The following is a 24,641-nucleotide window of genomic DNA, read 5'->3' as shown; positions in this document are numbered from 1 at the left end:
AAAAAGTACAATTCAGGTATGGCATGTTGCCTCACACCTGTAATCCAAGCACTTCACGAGGCTGAGGCAGGAGGATTGCTCGAGGTCAGAAGTTTGAGATCAGCCTTGGCAATTCAAAGTGCTAATTGTGGCCCATATAAGAACATATGTATACTAAAAAGAAAAGCATCTTTTCCTCTATATATTCAGAAAAGTTGGGTCTAATTAGGAATCCTGTTAAAAATGTGATAATTTAAACTAAGTATTTTTACTAGAAATCATTTCCAATGTTGAGCTTGCTTTGTTCAGATGACCGAGTTGATTGGACCATGGGCACCTGTATCACATGACAAAAATATCCCCTAGGCTTTTTTACCCAAGAGGTTTGGAGTTAGTCCTAATAATTACCTTTATTTAAGTGTTCAGTAGTTATTGTGTGCTGCTGCTCTAGGCATGACATCATCATTATTAACATTAAACATTCTAGAAATGACTATTGTCAAATAGATGGTCAAGTAGGTTGCTTCAGGACACATATTGCAGAATGTCTCTGAGGTGAACCACTGGGGCCCTAGATATATAGCAATACCTGACTCAGGGAACAAGCAGCTGGAAGAACAGAAAACACACAGCATTACCGTTGGCATAATGGAAAAGGGGAGTGTTTTCTATCTTGTAATGTAACTGGGGCTCCTTGTGACAGTGGCAGTTTTGTGTTGTCAAAAGCCCCCACGCCCAAGTGTCAGATGGTACTTTTGGGAATGAAAGTAGAGAACAGGTGGGGGCAAGTGTTATTCTATGAATAGCCCTGCACATCAGCACAGGACAAACTCTTCACTAATTTTAATTTCACTTGCAAAGTTTCTAGGAATTTAAATGTCATCAAACTTCGATCTGTTTTACTACATTATTTTCATATGTGTTTTTCTTTTCCTATACACGTTGAAGGAAAAAAAAAGCCAAGAATAATTATGCTTGTGGACAAGGATAAATATGCATTTAAGGCAACCAACACCAATTAGATACCCTAATTAATGTGACAGGAGACCTGGTGAGCAACCAGGGATTTGATAAACCTGCTAATTACAACTTCTACAAACAGTTTCCATGTCACAGTATGTCAGCATGGAAAGGTGCTCATCCATGAAAGTGTAAAAACACCACATAGTTTTATTACACATTGTAGCTCTGAGTCCGACTTTGAATAAAGTCTAGTGGACAAGGAATGGGCTGAATGTGCTGGCCTAGCTTGTGTAGCTAGGCAGACAAGCTGGATGCCAGAAGTAGAAGGGCCTATCCAGCTCCTCGGACCTTCATCCTTCCCTTCTCCCTCTATGCTAAAGATTCAATCTTAAGGGCTGACTTCATTAAGTCAGCCACCCCAGCTGTGTACCCTGCCCTGTCCACCTTATTTCATGTAATACAACAACTCTGTGAAGCTAATAACAGAGATGAGGAGACTGAGACTCACAAAGGTTAAGTGACTTGCTAAAGGTCACACATCCAGGAAATGTGAGAAACAGGATTCAAACCTGGGCTTAGTGAAATGCAAAGTCCATGTTCTTTTTCTATGCTGTTCATCAACTCCCAATTACAGGGACAGATACCTTTAAAAGGCTCATATATCAATATATCTATATAGACGTAGATATACAGATATGTCTGAGCTGTTTTTACTCACTTCAGACACCAAGTGTGTGATTTTTTTCTCTTTCACCCAAAGCCAATTCTCTAATTCTCTAGATACCAGCTGGGAGTACTACAATTCAATTCCATTCTGCCATTCACTACTTGGCAGTAGCACAGACCCCACAGGTTAAGGGCTCAGTCCCACAAGACTGCCCTAACTTCAGATGCCAGTTGCAACTCCCAGGTTTCCACCTGTATTTCTGACCAACCAGCTATAAATCAGGGGCTCCCCATGAAGTGAACCAGAACATGCCACTCAAAATATGCCACTTTGGCATATTGGTTATTTTGACCTGAAGGTGCTTGAGAGACAGCAGATGTAGGAAGGGCTCTCTGACCTTTCTACCTTAAAACAGGACATAGACCAGGCACAGTGGCTCACACCTGTAATCCCAGCAGTTTGGAAGGCTGAGGCAGGTGGATCATTTGAGGCCAGCAGTTTGAGACCAGCCTGGCCAACGTGGCAAAAACCCAACTCTACTAAAAATACAAAAATTAGCCACGTGTTGTAGTGCGTGCCTGTAATCCCAGCTGCTCAGGAGGCTGAGGCACAAGAATCACTTGAACCTGAGGGGTGGAGGTTGCAGTGAGCTGAGATCACACCACTGCACTCCAGCCTGGGTGACAGAGCAAAATTCTGTCAAAAAAAAAAAAAACACCAGGACATACATTTCCCATGAGAAAGGCAACCTCTTTATACCAGGAAGAGGAGAACATTCTTTTTTCTTTTACTTTTAGATGAACTGGAGGTGAGTCCTGATCATATTCCATGAAGCTTTCCACCATTTTGAACAATTAGGCAAGGCATTAGTGACAGAGGGGCATCACTGATAAATACAGAGCAATACTGGGGCAGTAAAGAGGAAGCTATAGAGACATTTGTGTTTCTTCAAATATCAGAAGCTTCCACATCACAGCAGGAGAGCTGAGGACGAGCTCCACCTCCCGAAGGCTTAGTCCGAAAACTTCCTGTTGGCATTTGCCCTGAACAAGCCCCCCTGACTTCTGGCATCATCTGCTGGACTATGAGATCCAGCCGGCTTTCCAGGGTATTGGAAACCTTTATGTTTATGTCTCTACTAAAAATACAAAAATTACTCAGGCATGGTGGTGGGTGCCTGTAATCTCAGCTACTCAGGAGGCTGAGGCAGGATAATTGCTTGAACCCAGGAGGTGGAGGCTGCAGTGAGCCAAGATCATGCCATTACACTCCAGCCTGGGTGACAGAGCAAGACTCCATCTCAAAAAAGAAAAGAATGATACAATGGACTTTGGGAACTTGATGGGAAGGGTAGGAGGGAGGTGAGGAATAAAAGACTACAAATAGGATGCAGTGAATACTGCTTGGGTGATGGGTGCACCAAAATCTCACAAATTACCACTAAAGAACTTACTCATGTAACCAAATATGACCACTAAAGCGCTTACTCATGTAACAAAATATGACCTGTACCCAATAACCTATGGAAAAAATAAAGAAAAATGAAATTCAAGTTTGAATACATCATTGCATTAGTTTGATAGGGCTGCAGTAACAATGTACCACAGAGTGGCTAAAAAAAGAAAAAAATCAATTTTCTTTGCAATAGGATGCAGCTGGAGAAACTGGTTGTTTTACCAAGGCTTAGACTAGAAGGGTGTGCTTCCCTTTAAGGAGTCAGGCTTGACTTGCAGAGCTGATAAAAGCCTCTTGGGAAACCTGGCCTGATACATTGTCTATACAGTCCCCACACAGGGTTCCTAATTTGTGGTGAGTAAAGAATGTCACTTTCTAACAGATCCAGGAACCCCATGCTCTTGGGACCTCAAAAAGAGAGGAGTTTACTCAACTTACAGGTATTTGAGGGTAAAAGCCCCTGGCTGGGCTCAGCTTTAGAAAGTCTTATCTGAGATTCCTTGTGGAACAGAGTTTCATCAAAGCCAATCTAAAAAGCCTGTGTAAAAATAATTATCTTTGCTGCACTTTATGCAAATAATCAGGCCAAATATAAGACTAAAGTCTATTTTGCAAACAACTCAGTCCTATCATGATTTGTTTTTAACAAAAATGAGGACTGGGGAGAAAGAAATTAGATTTCAAAACTTATACATTTGTCATTAAATTCTAGACTTTTTAGATAAGCTGTTTTTAAGTTTTTGCCTACGTTTTAGACTAACCCTGTTTATTCCTGTGAACCAACCAGCAATCTCTGGCTGTAGCTCATAAGGAACAAAAGGGGATGGGTAATGTAAAAATCTGGATCAATATTCTAGTTCTGAGAAACTATCCCACACATCCTGCCATTTGGGAAAATAAGACCAAGGGAGTTAACCAAAGCCAAGCCCCACGCACCCAAATCTTAGCAAGCATAAATATAGCCACCACTTATCTGGGCATGTCACAAGACATCCTTTTCTCTCCCTTGTTAGAGGAGGACTCAATTCCACAGTTACACCTTAGCAATCGGCTTATGATGAGGAGTCCATGCAACCCCCTCCCCTGCAGACACATTTTTGTCCCAAACTCAATTCCAAGCTTTGGGTCAAAGCCCTAGGAAAGCAAGCTGGAGCTGAAGGATCCAGGTGCAGGCAATAACAGAAGTTAAAAGGCACAGCACAGGTGAGTGTGACTGATTCCTGCCAATTAAGCCAAGCTTCACAATTCATGGATAAAGATCATGCTGATACCCATGGCATGAATGAAGGGAACTCGATGGCTACTGACAGCACGGGATATAGGCTGTACATGAGTAAGGGCATATATTTCCAGCCCCTAGTCCCCCCTGTTAACATCAGTGAAAGCCGCTTTGATACCCATGATGTGGTCCCTGAGACTCAGGGATATAAGGATGGAAGAAAGAAAGAGGGATGCCTCACTTTCTCTCCCTCATGTATACTGGGTATTCGCTAGGAAGAGATGGGAATGTGGGATGCCTCACTCCCCTCCTTCTATTAACAGAGGAGTAGCCATTCATCTTCAAGTTGTACCCCTTTCAAATGCAACCAGAAACCCTGGGACTCCTTTGAAAAAAAAAAAAAGCCATTTTCTTTCCCCTTTCCTTCTCTGTCCTCTCTTCACAGATAGGTAATTATATCTCTGTACTACAGGATACTCCCTTCGGATACATCCTTCAAACTGGGAAAAGTTAATTTCCCAAACCTTAAACGGGTTGGCTTAAGATTGGGCTCAGGGGAAGGGAGCCCAGAAGCCCAACATGCCAGCAAAAGAGTAAAAGGTTTGTTTTTTTTTAACCAGTCAGGCTTTTGGCTCCCCTCTCCCTGGGCAAACCAGTAAAAGACCTCAGGATCTTTGAGCTATCCTTACCCACCACTCTTGTTTCATTTTGATACATGTTTTCTAATAAGCCATTTTGTCTCTTCTCACTTTCAGGCCGTCAAACTCCAAATGGTCATGCAACCAGAGCCCCAGAGGATGGCCCCTTCTACATGGAACCCTGAGACAGGCCTCTGAGGGAGATCTGACTGCCATTTTCCCAAAACAGCACCCCCTGTCAGCTGGAAGCAGTTAAGATCATTCTTCGTTCTTACCCTTATTATTATTCTAATGGCAGCTAGATGTACTTCTTTAGACAGAGGAATGATAGATGCAGGAGGAAGATAAGGGAACCTGCCCAGGGTCTTGTCTGGGCGTGCCCACAATGGATGGGAGGGGCCCACATGTCACTGGGAGAGTAGGGTTAGAGCCACCAGGAATTCGAGCCTTGCGCGGGAGGATGAGCCTGGCCTCTTCAGCTCTTGCGTGTGGCGGATTGATATTCAGTCTGTGAGGTGAGAGCCAGTTGGCCAGACCCCTTTTTTTCACTGAGAGCTTTCTTTTAATAAATCCCACTCTCCGCATCTTTCAATGTGTCCCCATGCCTAAATTTTCCTGGCTGCATGATAAGAACCTGGATTTTAACTGAACTAAGAAGCAAAATATCCTGCATCAATTTTAAGAAATATATTATATACTTTTTTTTTGCCTGAGATCCAGAGACAGACTGGAAGTACCTACCTTTCTTGTTGTTAGCTTTAGTATGATGAAATGGAAATAGGAATTTCCTGACACCATTTGGCTTTTTACACTCTTTTTTCAAAACGGTTGAAGAATAGATGATACGAATGTGTTGGCTGATTTCTCTATCTGGCGAACTCAAAAATTCTGGGTAATCATCAATCTGTAAAAAAAATTAATTCACCTCATTGAAGACAAATACAACTGCTTACCTATTTTGGTATAATAAATCTCCCAAAGCCAAGGGCAAGTTTTTTTTTTTCTACATATATATATATTTTTTTCAAAACGGAGTCTCACCCTGACACCCAGGCTAGAGTGCAGTGGTGCGATCTCAACTCATTGCAACCTCCACCTCCTGGGTTTGAGTGATTCTCCTGCCTCAGCCTCCTGAGTAGCTGGGATTACAGACATGAGCCACCACACCTGGCTAAGTTTTGTACTTTTAGTAGATACAGGGTTTCACCATGTTGGCCAGACTGGTCTTGAACTCCTGACCTTAAGTGATCGCCCACCTCGGCCTCCCAAAGTGCTGGGATTACAGGCATAAGCCACTGCAAAGTTTAAACTGAGTTCTTTTTTTTTCCCTTCATTTTCTGCACTGGGACGTCTTCCTTTTCTTGTTAGGTTTCCCAATTATTTCTCTATTTGTTTTAGTCCTTACTAAAAATGTGCTCAGCAACAGAACCCAAGAAACTATTTATACTATAGAATTGCTACATGAACACTAATAGTGTTTTGTTACAGTATTTGTTAAAATGCATCCCTCTCCACTTCCATTTTATTTTATTTTATTTATTTTTTGTTGTTGAGATGGAGTCTCTCTCTGTCGCCCAGCCTGGAGTGCAATGGCACAATCTCCGCTCACTACAACCTCCACCTCCTGGGTTCAAGCAATTCTCGTGCCTCAGCCTCCCAAGTAACTGGAATTACAGGCACCTGCAATCACACCCAGCTAATTTTTGTATTTTTGTAGAGACGGGGTTTCACCACGTGGGACAGGCTGGTCTTGAACTCCTGACTTAAGGTGATTCACCCACCTCAGCCTCCCAAAGTGCTGGGATTATAGGCGTGAGCCACTGTGCCTGGTCCACTTCCATTTTAAAAATAGTTTTTTCATAAAGGTCTCAAAAATGTATAATTAATTGATTTTACACTAAGATTCTTCTATGCAGGAGACAATGTCCATTTATATGTAACAGTCCACAGAGATTCTGGGAAGACAAACTTCTAGGTTTGAACTACTGGAAATGTCCTTCTCTCCAATGTGCTCTGTTCTCTATTCTGGATAAAAAAGGGAAAAGGTCTCAATAAATAGATAAGACATTTAGATCTTCTCTGTAACAGCCTACTTCACTTTCTATGACAAGCAGCAATAACATTTGATTGAAAAGCTAAGAGTGAGACAGGCACAATGGTGCCCACCTGTGGTCTCAGCTACTCTGGAGGCAGAGGCAGGGAAATCACTAGAGCCCAGGAGTTGAGGCTGTATTGTGCTATGATCTGTGCAGTGCACTTGTCTGTGACCACTATAACCCAAGCTGGGCAACATAGCAAGATCCCATCTCTTTATTTTTTATTTTGAGATGGAGTCTTGCTCTTGCCGCCCATGCTGGAGTGCAATGACATGATCTCAGCTCACTGCAACCTTCGCCTCCCAGGTACAAGCGTTTCTCCTGCCTCAGCCTCCGGAGTATCTGGGATTACAAGTGCCTGCCACCATGCCTGGCTAATTTTTTGTATTTTTTGTAGAGATAGGGTTTCACCATGTTGGCCAGGCTGGTCTCAAACTCCTGACCTCAGGTGATCCATCCGCCTCGGCCTCCCAAAGTGCTGGGATTACAGGCGTGAGCCACCGCACCTGGTCTACTCCCACCTTTTAAAAAAGAGATGGGGTTGCCAGGTGCGGTGGCTCACACCTGTAATCCCAGAGCTTTGGGAGGCCGAGGCCAGTGGATCGCCTGAAGTCAGGAGTTCGAGACCAGCCTGACCAACATGGTAAAACCGTGTCTGTACTAAAATACAAAAATTAGCCAGGTGTAGTGGTGCATGCCTGTAGTCACAGCTACTCAGCAGGCTGAGGCAGGAGAATCGCTTGAACCCTGGAGGTGGAGGTTGCAGTGAGCTGAGATTGCGCCACTGTGCTCCAGCCTGGGCAACAACGTGAGACTCCATCTCAAAAAAAAAAAAAAAAAAGGTGTGGGTCAGGCGGAATTCCTGTATAGGCTTTTTGTGAGTACCTAGAATTTAGATAAAAATGTTTCCTGTGATCATGGTTTCATTTTTCTTTTCACAAATATAAGAAAGAAATATCAAGTAATACAATTTATAAAATCTAAAAGTAATTGAAGATAGGAAGATGAATTAATAAAAAGCTATCAGTATCTACTCAAATTCAATTTTTAAAAATTATTTTCAAATATGTAGAGTAATTCAAACCAGTTAATGAATTTGTACCTGAAATCACCACTCAACTTTCTCTGATTTAGGCTAAACAATTTTAATTCCATTAGTCTTATTTATTTTTATGATTTGAACAGTAGTTTAATTTTAATTTTTTTGAGACAGAGTCTCAAAAAATTAGAAAAAATGTAAATTTGTGCTCAATATAATGAAATCATTATTCTGATAGATTTTTATTTCAACTTTATGTTTTATAATATCTCAGATTGAAGATAATTTCCAAGATCCTTAGGTAACTTAAAGCCTTGGGCAGATATTAAATTCAGTTAATAGATAATCATCAGACACCAAGATAATTCCTAAGTAAGACAGAATACTGAAACATTGGCTACTTGACCATTATTTTAAGTGTATATACATACAGTTTTGTTTTTTTCTTTTTCTCATGTCAGATGGGTAATGTGCCCACATCATAACAAGCTTTGAGGGTGGTACATCTCACGCATGAGTGTGAAAACCCAATCACCATGCTTATGAACTTCAGAAGGATAAAAAATACATAAACTTGCTTGGGCATGGTGGTTCACACCTGCATTTCCAGCACCTTGGGTGGCCGAGCTGGGCAGATCACAAGGTCAGGAGTTTGAGACCAGCGTGGCCAACATGGTGAAACCCCATCTCCACTAAAGACACAAAAAATTAGCCGGGTGTGGTGGTGTGCACCTGTAATCCCAGGCAGGAGAACCGTTTGAACCCGGGAGGTGGAGGTTGCAGTGAGCCGAGATCGTGCCATTGCACTTCAGCCTGGGCCTGTTGCCCAGGAGCAAGACTCTATCTCAAAAAAAAAAAAAAAAAAAAAAAAAAACCATACATTTAAGCTTATTTTTATATTTTACAGAGAGTTTATATATTTTGGTCATGTTAATGAATGTGCTCATTTACAAAGTTTCCATGCTTGTGAAAGAGGTTCTTATCAGAAACAAATGCTTGTTCCTCAGTGCTGAAAAGAACTAGTGCTCAGATAAAGAATTTTCTCAGCAAGGCAATTTTTACTTCCATAGAAGGGTGCAACTCATGGATGGAGCAATGGCAAGAGCACACCTGAACAAGGGAGGGGAAGGGGTTCTTATTCCTGATGCAGGTAGCCCCTACTGCTGTGTCATTCCCCTGTTGGCTAGGGTTGGACCACACAGTCTAAGCTAATTCCAGTTGGCTAATTTAAAGAAAGCAAGAGTACAAGTCGGAGTGGTGGGGTGAGTAGTTTGGCAGGAAGGAGGGTTACAGAACAGGTGACTCAGGATGAGTCAGGACGGAGCAGGTGACCAGAGGTGACTCTGGTAGGAGCAGGTGACCAGGGGAACAGATGTGAACTACTGATTAGAACTAGCAGGAAAGTTGTTTACTGAAACTAGAGGCAAGGGGGCAAAGAGAACCAAGAAGTTCAACTTTAAAATGGAGAACAGAGAATAAGAGAGCTGAACATACTGACATACTGATTCTTTGAAGAGAAGCTTGGAGTTCACTATATCTAACATTCTTTTCAAGCATGTTGCTTTCCATGTCTATTATTTAATGTTTTATTGTCACTTTGACTCACTAGGTAACCAGGCATTGTTTCTCAGGCAGCCATGATTCTCTCTTAACCAAAAGTCAAAATCTCCTTTAATAAACACTTGATTTTTGCCTTCCCCAAATAAGATTCTAATTATAAGAAAGAAATATATTAAAATCTCAGGATATATTTTATACCTAAAACATCTTTGAGATTTATCAGCAGGTTCTTAAAAAAAAAACACACACCAAAACGTGGTCTTTCAACTCATGAAAAGAGGAGGCTGGAAATAATTTAGTCTACTTACTACTGTTTCATGGGAAAAATTGTCAAGACCGAAGAGATGTTCAGTGTTCTTTAGCTTAAGTTTGTATAGGTAAGTTATTAAGTAAGTTGTATAAGATAAATATTTCAGAAATTGTTTTATGGGAGATTTGTCAATGCTTTTATTGCCTATGTATCAGTCTTGGGGGTGCTTTGCCTTATTATATTAGACAACTGAAACATGTGTTATCAATCATCATTTTTTCTTTGTTTTTTCTTTTTTTTTTTTTGAGACAGGGTTGAGCTCTGTAGCCAAGGCTGGAGTGCAGTCGTACAATCTCAGGTCACTGCAACCTCTGCCTCCCAGGCTCAAGTGATCCTCCCACCTCAGCTTCCTGAGTAGCTGAGACTACAGGCACACGCCACCAGGCTGGGCTAATTATTTTTACTTTTTTTGTAGACGTGAGATCTCGGGCCAGGTGAGGTGGCTCACGCCTGTAATCCCAACAGTTTCAGTGGCCAAGGCGGGTGGATCATTTGAGATCAGGAGTTCGAGACCACCCTGGCCAACATAGTGAGACCCCCATCTCTACTAAAAATGCAAAAATTAGCCAGGCTTAGTGGCACGTGCCTGTAATCCCAGCTACTCAGGAGGCTGAGGCAGGAGAATCGCTTGAACCTGGAGACCGAGGCTGCAGTGAGGCGAGACCGCGCCACTGCTCTCCAGCCTGGGTGACATCTCAAAAAAAAAAAGAAAAAGAAAAAGAAAAAAAGAAAAGAAAGCCACTTCTACATACCCTACAAATCCTCCATCACTGTAAGGTGATATGTGATTACACTGATGGTTGTCACACAAACAAGGGGACATATCTGTGTATGTAAAAGGAGGGATCATGACAGATGTGATAAAAGGAAACTATGAATAGTGCTAGTACCAAAAGATTACGTACCAAAAGTACTATGATTTCTCATTTCCCCCTTTCTCTCTTATTGATTCATTTAGAAATCATCATCTCGGCTGGGCACAGTGGCTCACACCTGTAATCCCAACACTTTGCGAGGCCGAGGTGGGCGGATCACGAGGTCAGGAGTTCAAGACCAGCCTGGCCAACATGGTGAAACCCCGTCTATACTAAAAATACAAAAATTAGCCAGGTGTGGTGGCATGCGCCTGTAATCCCAGCTACTCAGGAGACTGAGGCAGGAGAATCGCTGGAACCCAGGAGGCAGAGATTGCAATGAGCTGAGATCACGCCACTGCAATCCAGCCTGGGCAACACAGTAAGACACTGTCTCAAAAGTAATAATAATAATAATAATAATAATAATAATAATAATAATAATCTCGGCCAGGCATGATGGCTCAAGCCAGGCATAATTGCAGCACTTTGGGAGGCTGAGGCAGGCGCATCACCTGAGGTCAGGGGTTCAAGACCAGCCTGGCCAACGTGTTGAAACCCTGTCTCTACTAAAAATACAAAAATTAGCTGGGTGTGGTGGTGCACACCTGTAATCCCAGCTACTGAGGAGGCTGAGGCAGGAGAATCACTTGAACCCAGGAGGCAGAGGTTGCAGTGAGCCAAGATCACACCACTGCACTCCAGCCTGGGCGACACAGTGAGACTCCATCTCCAAAAAATAATAATAATAATCTCAGTTGCAAAACTTATGGTCACAAAACCATAGACAGAACAAAACTCTAACAGAAACATTTAATTCAACGTGGACTTAAGTAAAGAGGGCAAAGTGTTAGAGAAAGGAAGGTGGTTTCTCCTTTTTCTTATTGGCTTATGTTGGAGTTCAGGACACACTACCCCAAAATAGGGCACTTCACCAGATTGATTATTTTAAGCTGAAGGAACTTGAGGAATGACATGTACAGGAAGCACTTTTTGACCTTTCTCTGAAGCAGGTCATAAAATCTAGGAATAATTTTCTAACCTTCTTTTGATGCAGGTCATAAAACCCTCATGCGAAAGATGCCCTCCCTATATCCAGAGGAAAGGATAAAGTATCCGAACTGTTAGGCCTGTTTAGGCCTACCTTTCTCCAATTTGTTACACTGAGCTCATACTTTTTCTTTGTCCTATTATATTTCTCCATGACTTTCCTCTCTTCATCAAACCAGGCATAAAAACATTCAGGTTTAACCACTTCTTCAGATCTTCCTTTCCTTACGAAGGCCCCCACGTAACAGCAAATTTAAATAAATGTGTATGTTTTTCTCTTGTTAATCTATCTTTGGTTACAAGGGCCCCAAGCCACGAACCTAAGATGGGTAGAAGGAAAAGATGTATTTCCTCCTTTATACTTTTAAAAATTAAAAAAAAAAAAAAATTCAAAAGTAAAAATCTCTGTTTAAAAAATGTCTCTTTCTAAAGATCACAGCATGTTTGTGAAGCCAGAGAGGACCACTCAGGAGCTAAGCAAGCCTAATTTACACATCTATGCAGGGTAAAGAGTTTTCTGAAAGCTTTTCCACTGTGAGCACTGAACAGGGCAGGAAAGCTTAATCCAAAGAACATGCTCTCAGTGCCTGAAGAAAGAAAAGAAGCTCTTTTTTCTTTTTTTAAAGACGGAGTCTTGCTCTGTCACCCGGGCTGGAGTACAGTGGCATGATCTTGGCTCACTGCAACCTCCTCTTCCTGGGTTCAAACAATTCTCCCTGCCTCAGCCTCCTGAGTAGCTGGGATTACAGGCACCCATCAACATGTCCGGCTAATTTTTGTAGTTTTAGTAAAGACGGGGTTTCACCATGTTGGCCAGGCTGGTCTCGAACTCCTGACCTTAAGTGATCCATCTGCCTTGGCCTCCCAAAGTGCTGGGATTACAGGAGTGAGCCACTGCGCCCAGCGAAAAGAAGCTCTTAAAAGGGACAAAGCTGAATTCAATCCCTTGTTAGCAATTTAGTTTAAACATGGTATTATTTGAAAGAAATATTTTTTTGCTTTACATCAGAGACATTTTTACAAAATTGAAAAACTGGCCAGGCGCAGTGGCTCACACCTGTAATCCTAGAACTTTGGGAGGCTGAGGCCAGCGATTGCATGAGGCCAGGAGTTCAAGACCAGCCTGGCCAACATGGCGAAACCCCGTCTCTACTAAAAATACAAAAACTAGCTGGGCGTGGTGGCAGGTGCCTGTAATCCCAGCTACTCGGAAGGCTGAGGCAGGAGAATCGCTTGAACCTGGGAGGCGGAGGTTGCAGTGAGCCAAGATCATGCCATTGCATCCTAGCCTGGGCAACAAAGCAAGACTCCATCTCAAAAAATAAAAAAGAAAATTTAAAAACCAAAGCTTCCATTTAACCCCAAAATGTGAAAACATATAGATAATAGGTAGGTAGGTAAGTAGATAGATAGATAGATAGATAGATAGATAGATAGATAGATAGACAGACAGATAGGAAGGATATTGTAATGCTCCTATAAAATACTTTTAAAATTTTCTAACTGTCCTAAAATAAGCTCAAAGTATGGTGAGTAAAATTCTATTTTGGATGGCTATTTAGCTTATTTAGGTTGAAAATAAGTTAAGATTTTTCATGTTTCATATAACATTGAATTTGTTTTTAGGACTGTTTATGAAAGTTGAAAGAACTGCTTTTATCCAGACCCTTTTTAGCACAGGCAATAATATCTAAGTAATATATACCTGAAAATAATTTTAAAAGTCCAAATCAGGAAACATACTTTTTTTTCCTAAGAATTGCCAGCAAAAAACCTTTGGTGTAACAATATATCACACCATTTATATACATTTGATAAATCAACTCTTTTAAGTGTAATTGCATAAAATTATTATTGGGCCAGGTGTGGTGTCATGCCTGTAATCCCAGAATTTTGGGAGGCCAAGATGGGCGGATCATTTGAAGTCAGGAGTTTGAGACCAGCCTGGCCAACGTGGTGAAACCGGTCTCTACTAAAAATAGAAAAATGAGCCGGGTGTGGTGGCGTGCACCCGTAATCCCATCTACTCAGGAGGCTGAGGCAGGAGAATCACTTGAACCCGGGAGGCAGAGGTTGCAGTGAGCTGAGATTGTGCCACTGCACTCCAGCCTGGAGACAAAGTGAGACTCCATCTCAGAAAAAGAAAAAAAAACAAACAATTTTTATTGAACCAACACTGTATTTGTATGCCCCACCAATATAAATGGTAATGTTAGAGGTAATCGAACCAGCAACTCCATCTTGAATAAGGGCTGCGTAAAATGAGGCTGAGACCTGCTGGGCCACATTCCCAGGAGGTTAAGGCGTTCTATAATAAGTCACAGGATGAGATAGAGCTCAGCACAAGATACAGGTCATAAAGACCTTGCTGATAAAACAGGTTGCAGTAAAGAAGTCAGCTAAAACCCACCAAAACCAAGATGGTGATGACAGTGACCTCTAGTTGTCCTCACTGCTACACTCCCACCAGTGCCATGACAGTTTACAAATGCCATGCCAACCTCAGGAAGTTACCCTATATAGTCTTAAAAAGGGAGGAATGAAAAATTCACCTTTTGTTTAGCATATAATCAAGAAATAACCATAAAAATGGGCAACCAGCAGCCTTTGGGGTTGCTCTGCCTATGGAGTAGCCATTCTCTTCTTCCTTTACTTTTTTTTTTTTTTTTTGAGATGGAGTTTCAGTCTTGTTGCCCAGGCTGGAGTGCAATGGTGCAATCTTGGCTCACTGCAACCTCCTCCTCCTGGGTTCAGGCAATTCTCCTGCCTCAGCCTCCCGAGTATCTGGGATTACAGGCATGTGCCACCATGCCCAGCTAATTTTGTATTTTTAATAGAGACGGGGTTTCTCCATGTTGGTCAGGCTGGTCTCAAACTCTTGACCTCAGGTCATCTGCCCGCCTTGGCCTCCCAAGTGCTGGGATTACAGGCATAAGCCACCATGCCCGGCCACTATTCCCATTTTATAAGGGAATACAAGGAACCTAAGGCTCAGAGAACTAAGTTACTTGCCCAAATTGCCACTGCTAATGAGTGGCAGACCAGAGATTCAAAATGAAGCCTATGCTCTCAATTTACACAAACTGACACACAAAATATAAAACAGCATGGTGGCTCATGCCTGTAATATCAGCACTTTGAGAGGCTCAGGTATATATAATATAATATATTCTACTATATATTATATTATACATTATATAATATATTCTACTATATAATGTATAATATAATATATAGTAGAATATATTATATAATGTATAATATAATATATCGTTTATATAATATATTATAGTTTATATATAATATATAGTTTATATGTTATACTATATATAGTTTATATATTATATAATATATAGTTTATAAACATAATATATAGTTCATATATTAATATAATATATTATATAATATATAGTTTATATATTATATAATATATATGGTTTATATATTATATTATATATTATATAGTTTATATAATATGTAATATAATATAGAGTTTAGTTTCTTTATATATACAAATATAAAGAAACTAAAATACTATGGGTCTAAAAATAAAATTGCTTCTATTATGAGATAGGACAATGTTACAACAAAGTAGATTTTTGTATTCTCACTATGAGACAATGTTTAAGGAGAGATATTCTTTTTTTTTTTTTTTTTTTTTTTGAGACAGAGTCTCGCTCGTGTCACCCAGGCTAGAGTGCAGTGGCATGATCTTGGCTCACTGCAACCTCTGCCTCCTGGGTTCAAGCAATTCTCCTGCTCAGCCTCCCGAGTAGCTGAGATTACAGGCACCCACCACCACACCCAGCTAATTTTTGTATTTAGTAGAGATAGGATTTCACCATGTTGGCCAGGCTGGCCTTGAACTCTTGACCCCAAGTGACCCACCTGCCACAGACTCCCAAAGTGCTGGGATTACAGGTGTGAGCCACCGTGCCAGGCACTCTTTTTTTTTTTTTTTTGAAATGGAGTCTTGCTCTGTCACCCAGGCTGGAGTGCAGTGGACTGCAACCTCCACCTCCTGGGTTCAAGTGATTCTCCTGCCTCAGCCTCCGGAGTAGCTGGGATTACAGCTGCATGCCACCACACCCAGCTAATTTTTGTATTTTTAGTAGAGACGGGGTTTCACCAAGTTGGCCAGGCTGGTCTCAAACTCCTGACCTCAGTTGATCCACCCACCTCAGCCTCCCAAAGTGCTGGGATTAGAGGTGTGAGCCACCGCGCCCGGCCTTGTTTTTTTGAGACCAGGTCTTGCTCTTTTGTTCAGGCTGGGGTGCAGTAGCACAATCATGGCTACTGCAGCCTCAACCTGCTTGGCTCAAGTGATGCTCCCACCTCAGCATACCAAAGTGCTGGTACTATAGGTGTGAGCCACCATGCCCAGCCTAAGGAGAGATACTATACTACACAAGCATGATTACTGTAACAAATGTCACAAAGCCCTCAAAAATTCCAAATTTCCTAATTACTGAATTGACCCATTCTGCTTGTGTGGTGGCAAATTTCTTCATTTCTCATGCATTCTCATGAATCGTTCACCTATGGAGTTTCTTATCAAAGGCCTGACATCAAAGAGAGATTGAAACATGAAAGAACCTCAGACTATGAAAGCCTAAAAAATGAATTTAACACAAAATAATGTACACAGGTCAGGATTAAAATCACTTAGAAATCAGGATTCTGAGTGGACCATATTAAAGTGTTCTGAAGGAAAGCCATCAGGCAGACAGCAATCTCATTACCAGAAATACATTATGCTAATTAAATTCTTATGGGCCAATTCATTCTTTTGTGCCCTATTATTAAGTACATCATCAACAAACTGGGTAATCACAGTAGACATCTTGACAAAAATTTGGAATGGTGGGGAAAACTATAAACTAGTAGTCAGGAAATCTGATTTCCAGTGTGGCCTCCACTACTAACTAGCAGTGTGACTTCAGTCAAGTCACTTAACCTCTTTTGACATTGATTTCCTCATGTGTAAAACAAGAGATATGAAATAGGTTTAAGGTCTCTTCTGCTTTGTGAAAGATACTGGCACTAGCAAACCTACAAGAAATACTAACTAAACAGGGTCTTTTAGGCTGAAATAAAAGAACTTAGGGAGTAACTTGAATGCAAATCAAGAAATCTCTTAAAGATAACTACATAGGGCTCAGCATCATGGTTTATGCCTGTGATCGCAGCACTTTAGGAAGCTGAGGAAGGAGGATCGCCTGAAGCCAAGAAGTCAAAACCAACCTGGGCACCATAGTGAGATCCCATCTCTCTACAAAAAAAAAAAAAAAAAAAATACTTAAGTAAAAATAAAAGACAGTTAAATGTCTTTTCTTTTTCTTTAGACAGAGTTTCATTCTGTTGCCCAGGCTGGAGTGCAGTGGCACAATCTTGGCTCACTGCAACCTCTGCCTCCCGAGTTCAAGTGATTCTCCTGCCTCAGCCTCCCAAATAGCTGGGATTACAGGCATGCGCCACCATGCCTGGCTAATTTTTGTATTTTTAGTAGAGACAGGGTTTCGCCATATTGGCCGGGCTGGTCTTGAACTCCTGACTACAAGCGATCTGCCAGCCTCAGCCTCCCAAAGTGCTAGGATTACAGGCGTGAGCCACTGTGCCTGACCTTAAAATGTATTTTTTGTTTGTAACTCTTTTTATCTCCTATCTAATTAAAAGACCACTGCATAAAGCAGTACTTATAAATCTGTGTTGATGGGAACACAATGTGTAAAATGTAATCTGTATGACAGTAATAGCACAAAGGAGGGGGAAAGAACAGAGCTATATGGAAGCAAAATTTTTATATACTATTAAAATCAAGCTTATAGGCCAGACGTGGTCAGGAGTTTGAGACCAGCCTGGTCAACATAGCAATACCCTGTCTCCACAAAAAATACAAAAATTAGTCACGTATGGTGGCAGGCACCTGTAATCCCAGCTACTTAGGAGGCTGAGGCTGGAGAATTGCTTGAACCCAGGAGGCAGAAGTTGCAATGAGCCGAGATTGTGCCACTATACTCCAGCCTGGGTGACAGAGTGAGACTCTGCCCACCCGCCCAAAAAAAAAAAAAAAGATAGGCCAGTTGCAGTGACTCGTGCCTATAATCCCAGCACTTTCAGAGGCCAAGGCTGGAGGATCATTTGAGGTCAGGAGTTCGAGACCAGCCTGACCAACAGAGCAAAACCACACCTCTACCAAAAATACAAAAATTAGCTGGGTGTGGTGGCACACGCCTGTAGTCCCAGCTACTTGGGAGGCTGAGGCATGAGAATCGCTTGAGCTCAGGAGGCAGAGGTTGCAGTGAGCTGAAATTGCGCCCCTGCATTCCAGCCTGGGCAACAGACTGTGTCTCAAAAAAAAAAAAAAAAAAAAAGATAAAAAGATGCTAATTGCACCAATTTTAAAATTGGAACTAGAAGAAAAAACCTTGAATAACTGAAACAATCTTGAGAAAGAAGAAAAATGCTGAAGGCATCACATTTCCTGAATTAAAATATATTATAAAGCTCTAGTAATTAAAACTGTAAGATACTAATGTGAAAACAGACATACAGACCATTGGAAGAGAATAGAGAGCCCAGAGCCAGGCATGGCGGCTCACACCTGTAATCCCAACTACTTGGGAAGATTGCTTGAGCCCAGGAGTTCAAGGCTGCAGTGAGCTACCATTGCACCACTACACTCCACATTGGGCCATAGAGTGAGACCCCATCTCTAAAAAACAAAAACAAAAGAATAGAGAGCCCAGAAATAAACCCACACATATATGGTCAACTGATCTTCCACATGAATGCCAAAAATACACAACAAGGATATGTTGGAAAAACTGGATATCAGCCAGACACGGTGGCTCACACTTGTAATCCCAGCACTTTGGGAGGCCGAGGCTGGTGGATCATCTGAGGTCAGGAGTTTGAGTCCAGCCTGGCTAACACCGCAAAACTGTCTCTACCAAAAACATTACAAAAAAACATTCGCCGGGAGTGGTGGCACACACGTGTAATCCTAGCTACTGAGGTGTGACAATCACTTGAACCCAAGAGGCAGAGATTGCAGTGAGCCAAAATGGCACTGCTGTACGCCAGCCTGGGCGACAGAATGAGACCCTGTCTCAAAAAAACAAAACCAAAAACACTGGATATCCACATGCAAAAGAAGGATAATGATATCAGAATATCTTATACTATAAAAAAATCAACTCAAAATGGATTAAAGACTTAAATGTTAAGAACTGAAATTGTAAAACTCCTTATAAGAAAATCCAGGGGGTGGCCAGGCGTGGTGGTTCATATCTGTAATCCCAGCACTTTGGGAGGCCGAGGCAGGTAGATCATCTGAGGTCAGGAGTTTGAGACCAGCCTGGGTAACATGGTGAAACCTGGCTCTAAGAAAAATACAAAAATTAGCTGGGCATGGTAGTGTACGCCTGTAATCCCAGCTACTTGGGAGGCTGAGGCAGGAGAATTGCTTGAACCCAGGAGGTAGAGGTTGCAGTGAGCTGAGATCATGCCATTGCACTCCAGTCTGGGTGACAGAGTGAGACTCTGTCTCAAATAAAAATAAAATAATAATAAAAAGAAAATACAGGAGGAAAGTGTCATGATATTGTGATATTGGTCTTGGCAATGATTTCTTTTCTTTTTTTTTTTTTTTTTTTTTTTTTTCATGCACCACCACACCCGGCTAATTTTTGTATTTTAGTTGAGACAGGGCTTCACTATGGTGGCCAGGCTGGTCTCGAACTACTGACCTCAAGTGACCCCTCCTCCTCGGCCTCCATAAGTCCTAGGATTACAGGCATGAGCCACTGCACCTGGCCACTTACATAGTACTTTCTATGTTCAAAATCTGTTCTAAGCATTTTTTGTACATTTACTTATTTGATCTTCATACCTACCCTAGAAGACAGGTATTATATGTTATAGTTGAGGAAACTGAGGCATGGAGGAAGTTAAGGGATTTGCCCAAAGGTTCATAAAACCCAAGAGTTCATTTGTAAGCAAGTATTGAGAACATGCTATTAAACGATGTTTTTTACCTTTGTTCAAAAAAAAGCCCTAAGAGTTTAATCATACAAACTGATTTGTAGTTTAGCAGAACAGTTCATTATCATTTAAATATGAAAGTATTCCATGGCAATATTTTATTGCGAACTATGTCTGACTACCTATTACTTTAACCTAAATCTTAAGCTGTAGGAAATGGTTTGAATTTAATGATCTTGAGGCTTTTAGTAATTTTTTTTTAGGTTTTGCTTTTCTTTTCCTTGAGACAGAGTCTTGCTCTGTTGTCCAGGCTGGAGTGCAATGGCATGATCTTGGCTCACTGCAACCACTGCCTCCAGGTTCAAGCGATTCTCCTCCCTCAGCTTCCTGAGTTGCTGGGATTACAGGCACATGCCACCATGTCCAGCTAATTTTTGTATTTTTGGTAGAGACGAAGTTTCACCATGTTGGCCAGGCTGGGTCTCAAACTCCTGACCTCAGGTGATCTGCCCACCTCAGCCTCTCAAAGTGCTGGGATTACAGGCATGAGCCACCATGCCCGGCCTGGCTCTACTAAGTCCCTATTTGAGTTTAGATACATTGTAGAAACCTGATCAAGCACATGCTTTTCCCTCCTTTTGGAACACACTAGCCATTTTTCTCTGCCTAGAAACTTCTAATCATTCTCTAAGACTAAGCTTTTTACTTCCTCAATGAAATTTTACCTGCGTCATGCCCTCAACAGAATATGTCACTCTCTCTTCTGGTTTCCTACAATATTCTGCTTATTGTATCTGTTTTCACATTTCATTTCATTATCATTATCTGTTTATAACTGTTTTCCTTTTTCATTTGCTTGCCTCCTTCCCTAAGTTATGAGTTACTCAAAAACAGGTACCATTTTTTATTCACTTTTATGTTTTTGGTTCCTGGTAGTTCAAAACATTTGTGGAATACTCCATATGAAATCTAATGTTGAGGCAAGCAGATTACTTGAGCCCAGAAGTTTGAGACCAGTCTGGGCAATATGGTGAAACCCTGTCTCTACAAAAAATATGAAAAATTAGCTGGGCGTGGTGGCGTGTACTTGTAGTCCTTGCGCAGGCTGAGGTGGGAGGATCGCTTGAGCCCAGAAGGCAGAGGTTGCAGTGAGCTGAGATTGTACCACTGCACTCTAGCATGGGCAACAGGGCAAGACCCTGTCTTGAAAAAAAATAAAGAAAACAAAATCTAATATCTATGTAATGGAAGTGCACAATGCAGAGAAAAGTTTGGAGATCAACTGGGCCACAGTTCTGAAATCAGTGTAAGACCCAGCAAGTGCTAAATTGTGAGACATCTTTCAGCTTCCATGGTCCTTTCAGGACCCAACTTCTCTGCACAGCAAACTCTAACTCTCCAGTCTCTATTAAAGGAAGGAAAGCAAGTAACAAATTATTTGTTGTAATTTAATGAGTTACCTGATCTGAGAGTATTTCAAAGAATCTAAAAGAGGACCAATGGTAAACCCAAAGGACTGAATCCACTGATAAATTTTTTTAGGGGGTTAAAATTTATTTATATATTTTTTTATCTTCTTGTTCATGTTCTCTCATGAAAATCTACTAACACAGTGGCCAATATATGGAAACATTCTGAGTAGCTTTTCCCCAAATTAAACCACATCAGCAATTACCTTCACATTGTACATAAGCTTAGTCCTAAGTAGAAACTATTTTTCCATTTGAAACTTGGCAAACCCTCTCATTTTCATAATTAAAAACTTCATTGCCATCTCCACCAGGTGGTCTTTTTTTCCATTATATTCTACTTGGGCTTTAGTGTACCAATCCCTAAGGAAGTCTGGGTAGATGAGCTATTTTTAGAATCTATGAATATTGCTGGCATGAATGATCCATCTACAAATTCCCAAAAGAATTACCAGTTTTGAGAATTAAGCAGTGCCTCATCATAATATTGAAAATTATTTCAGTGTTAGGCTTGAAAAATCATTGCCTCAGGGTCTGGATACACAGCCAAGAAAGACTAAAAGTAAAGATCTTTCAAATCCTGGCCCTAGGAAAAGGATGCTACATCCCACCTGGGCCTTTTCAGCTAAACTGGTCCTTGAACCTCATCAACAACAGCAAAGACACCAGTCTGGGCTTTGAAGGATGGCAATCTTGAATGGAGAGTTGTGGGGTCTCTAAGAATAATATATCACTCACAAATGTATCTACATCATTTTTCACCATATTTATATTTGCAACTGATATTAATTTTTCTTACTTTTATCAAAACTTTTTTTTTCCAACATTTTTTTTTCTTTTTTTTCCGAGATGGAGTCTCGCTGTCACCTAGGCTGGAGTGCAGTGGCGAGATCTTGGCTCACTGCAAACTCTGCCTCCCAGGTTCCAGTGATTCTCCTGCCTCAGCCTCCTGAGTAGCTGGGATTACAGGTGCCCGCCACCGTGCCCGCCACCATGCCCGGCTAATTTTTTAATTTTTATTAGAGACAGGATTTCACCATGTTGGCCAGACTAGTCTCAAACTCCTGACCTCAGCCCACCTCAGCCTCCCAAAGTGCTGGAATTACAGGTGTGAGCCACCATCCCCAGTCTTTATTTTCAACTTTTAAGTTCAGGGGTACATGTGCAGAACATGCAGGTTTGCTATTAGGTTGGTGCAAACATAAGTGCGGTTTTTGCATTGTTGAAATTTGCTGTTTGATATTGGAATACATTCTTAAATGTGGTTATGTTATACATCATTTTAATGCACGTTTCTTGCTTTTTTTGCTAATGACTTATTACTTGCTGTTTATTTTATATTTATTTTATTATTTATTTATTTTTTTTTTTTTTGAGAGGGAGTCTCACTCTGGAGTACAGTGGCATGACCATGGCTCACTATAATCTCCGCCTCCCAGGTTCAAGCAATTCTCCTGCCTCAGCCTCCTGAGTAGCTGGCAGTACAGGCCCATGCCACCATGCCCAGCTAATTTTGTATTTTTAGGAGAGACGGTTTCACCATGTTGTCCAGGTTGGTCTTGAACTCCTGGCCTCAAGTGATTCACCTGCTTCAGCCTCCCAAAGTGCTGGGATTACAGGAATGAGCCACCGTGCCAAGCCCGTATTTTATATTTATTTTAAAGTATGGAAATGAAGTTAGAGGAAAAGGAAATTATTTTTGTCTTTTTGAGCAATTTTCTTATTCAAGCTCAAAATGGGTCATAAAGCAGTGGAGACAACTCGCAACATCAACAATGCATTTGGCCCAGGAACTGCAAACAAGTGTACAGTGTAGTGGTGGTTCAAGAAGTTCTGCAAAGGAGACCACAGCCTTGAAGATGAGGAACATAGAGGCTGGCCATTGGAAGCTGACAATAACAAATTGAGAGCAATCATCGAGGCTGATCCTCCTACAACTACACAAAAAGTTTCGGAAGAACTCAACATCAACCATTCTATGGTCATTCAGCATCCGAAGCAAATTCGAAATGTGAAAAAGCTTGATAAATGCGTGTCTCATGAGTTAAGCGAAAATTTAAAAAATCATCATTTTAAAGTGTCGTCTTCTCTTATTTTATGCAACAACAACAAACAGTTTTTCCAACTGGATTGTGATGTACGATGAAAAGTGGGTTTTATACTACAATCAGTGACAACCAGCTCAGTGGTGGGACTGAGAAGAAGCTCCAAAGCATTTCCCAAAGCCAACCTGCACTGAAAAAAAGGTCATGGTCAGCTTGTGTGGTGATCTGCTGCCGGTCTGATCTACTACAGCTTTCTGAATCCCAGCAAACCCATTACATCTGAGAATCATGCTCAGCAAATAGATGAGATGCACCAAAACTGCAACGCCTGCAGCCGGCATTGGTCAATAGGAAAGGCCCAATTCTTTTCCACAGCAATACCTGACTGCACATCACACAACCAACACTTCAGAAGTTGAAAGAATTGGGCTATGAAATTCTGCCTTTTCCGTCATATTCACCTGACCTCTTGCCAACTGACTACCACTTCTTCAAGCATCTTGACAACTTTTGGCAAGGAAAATGCTCCCACAACCAGCAGGATGCATAAAATGCTTTCCAAGAGTTCATTGAGCCCCAAAGCATGGATTTTTAAGCTATAGGAATTAACAAGCCTATTTCTTGTTGGCAAAAATGTATTGATTGTAATGGTTGCTATCTTAATGAATAAAGATGTGTTTGAACCTAAAATCCACAGTCCGAAACAGCAATTACTTTTGCACCAATCTAATACATAGATAAATCTGTGCCTGCACTTTGGGAGGCTGAGGCAGGTGGATCACTTGAGGCCAGGAGTTCAAGACCAGCCTGGCCGCCATAGTGAAATCCCGTCTCAATTAAAAATACAAACATTAGCTGGGTGTAGTGGCACATGCCTGTAATCCCAGCTACTCAGGAGGCTGAGGCAGGAGAATCGCTTGAACCCGGGAGGCAGAGGTTGCAGTATGCTGAGATTATGCCACTGCACTCCAGGCTGGGTGACAGGAATGAAATCTCATCTCAAAAAAAAAAAAAAAAAAAAAGGTGAACAGAACCCCTTGCTAATCTGTGATGAATAGGTAGCTTGAATCTTGAATCAGACCTAAACTTCTGTTGTGTTGAAGCATTGAGACTTTGGGGCTATTTGTTAGTGCAGCTTAATCTAAGCTTCCTGACCAATGCATTGTCCTTACAATCACTGGGAATATAGCAGTGAATCAAATTGATAAGATGCCTGCCTTCATGAAGCTTCTTAAGACTTTAATGCAATTTTCATACTATTCTATTCAAACAAATAATTTAGAAGAAGACAAATTGACTGATGTGAGTTTA

At 41.3% G+C, this 24,641-nt stretch overlaps 1 protein-coding gene, 1 non-coding gene and 1 pseudogene across 7 annotated transcripts in view; 1 reads left to right on the top strand and 2 right to left on the bottom strand.

The window, feature by feature from the left end:
* LOC129466906 (small ribosomal subunit protein uS17-like) overlaps nt 1–24,641 on the top strand; it is a 153,614-nt pseudogene that overhangs the window by 111,752 nt on the left and 17,221 nt on the right.
* The window catches only part of C17H12orf56 (chromosome 17 C12orf56 homolog), a 100,197-nt gene that overhangs the window by 64,799 nt on the left and 10,757 nt on the right, over nt 1–24,641 (bottom strand). For all 6 annotated transcript variants that reach the window (XM_055250907.2, XM_055249713.2, XM_055249709.2 and 3 more), the window contains exon 2: nt 5,663–5,825. In XM_055250907.2, the coding sequence (XP_055106882.2) occupies nt 5,663–5,825 (163 nt within the window). The remainder of the gene's footprint in view (nt 1–5,662; nt 5,826–24,641) is intronic.
* LOC129467155 (small nucleolar RNA U13) lies at nt 8,512–8,615 on the bottom strand. The gene has a single exon (XR_008652286.1). It is a non-coding gene; the product is annotated as a small nucleolar RNA U13 (small nucleolar RNA).

Source organism: Symphalangus syndactylus, chromosome 17, assembly GCF_028878055.3.
Source record: "Symphalangus syndactylus isolate Jambi chromosome 17, NHGRI_mSymSyn1-v2.1_pri, whole genome shotgun sequence".
NCBI lineage: Eukaryota > Metazoa > Chordata > Mammalia > Primates > Hylobatidae > Symphalangus > Symphalangus syndactylus.
This window is presented reverse-complemented; position numbering and strand designations above follow the sequence as displayed.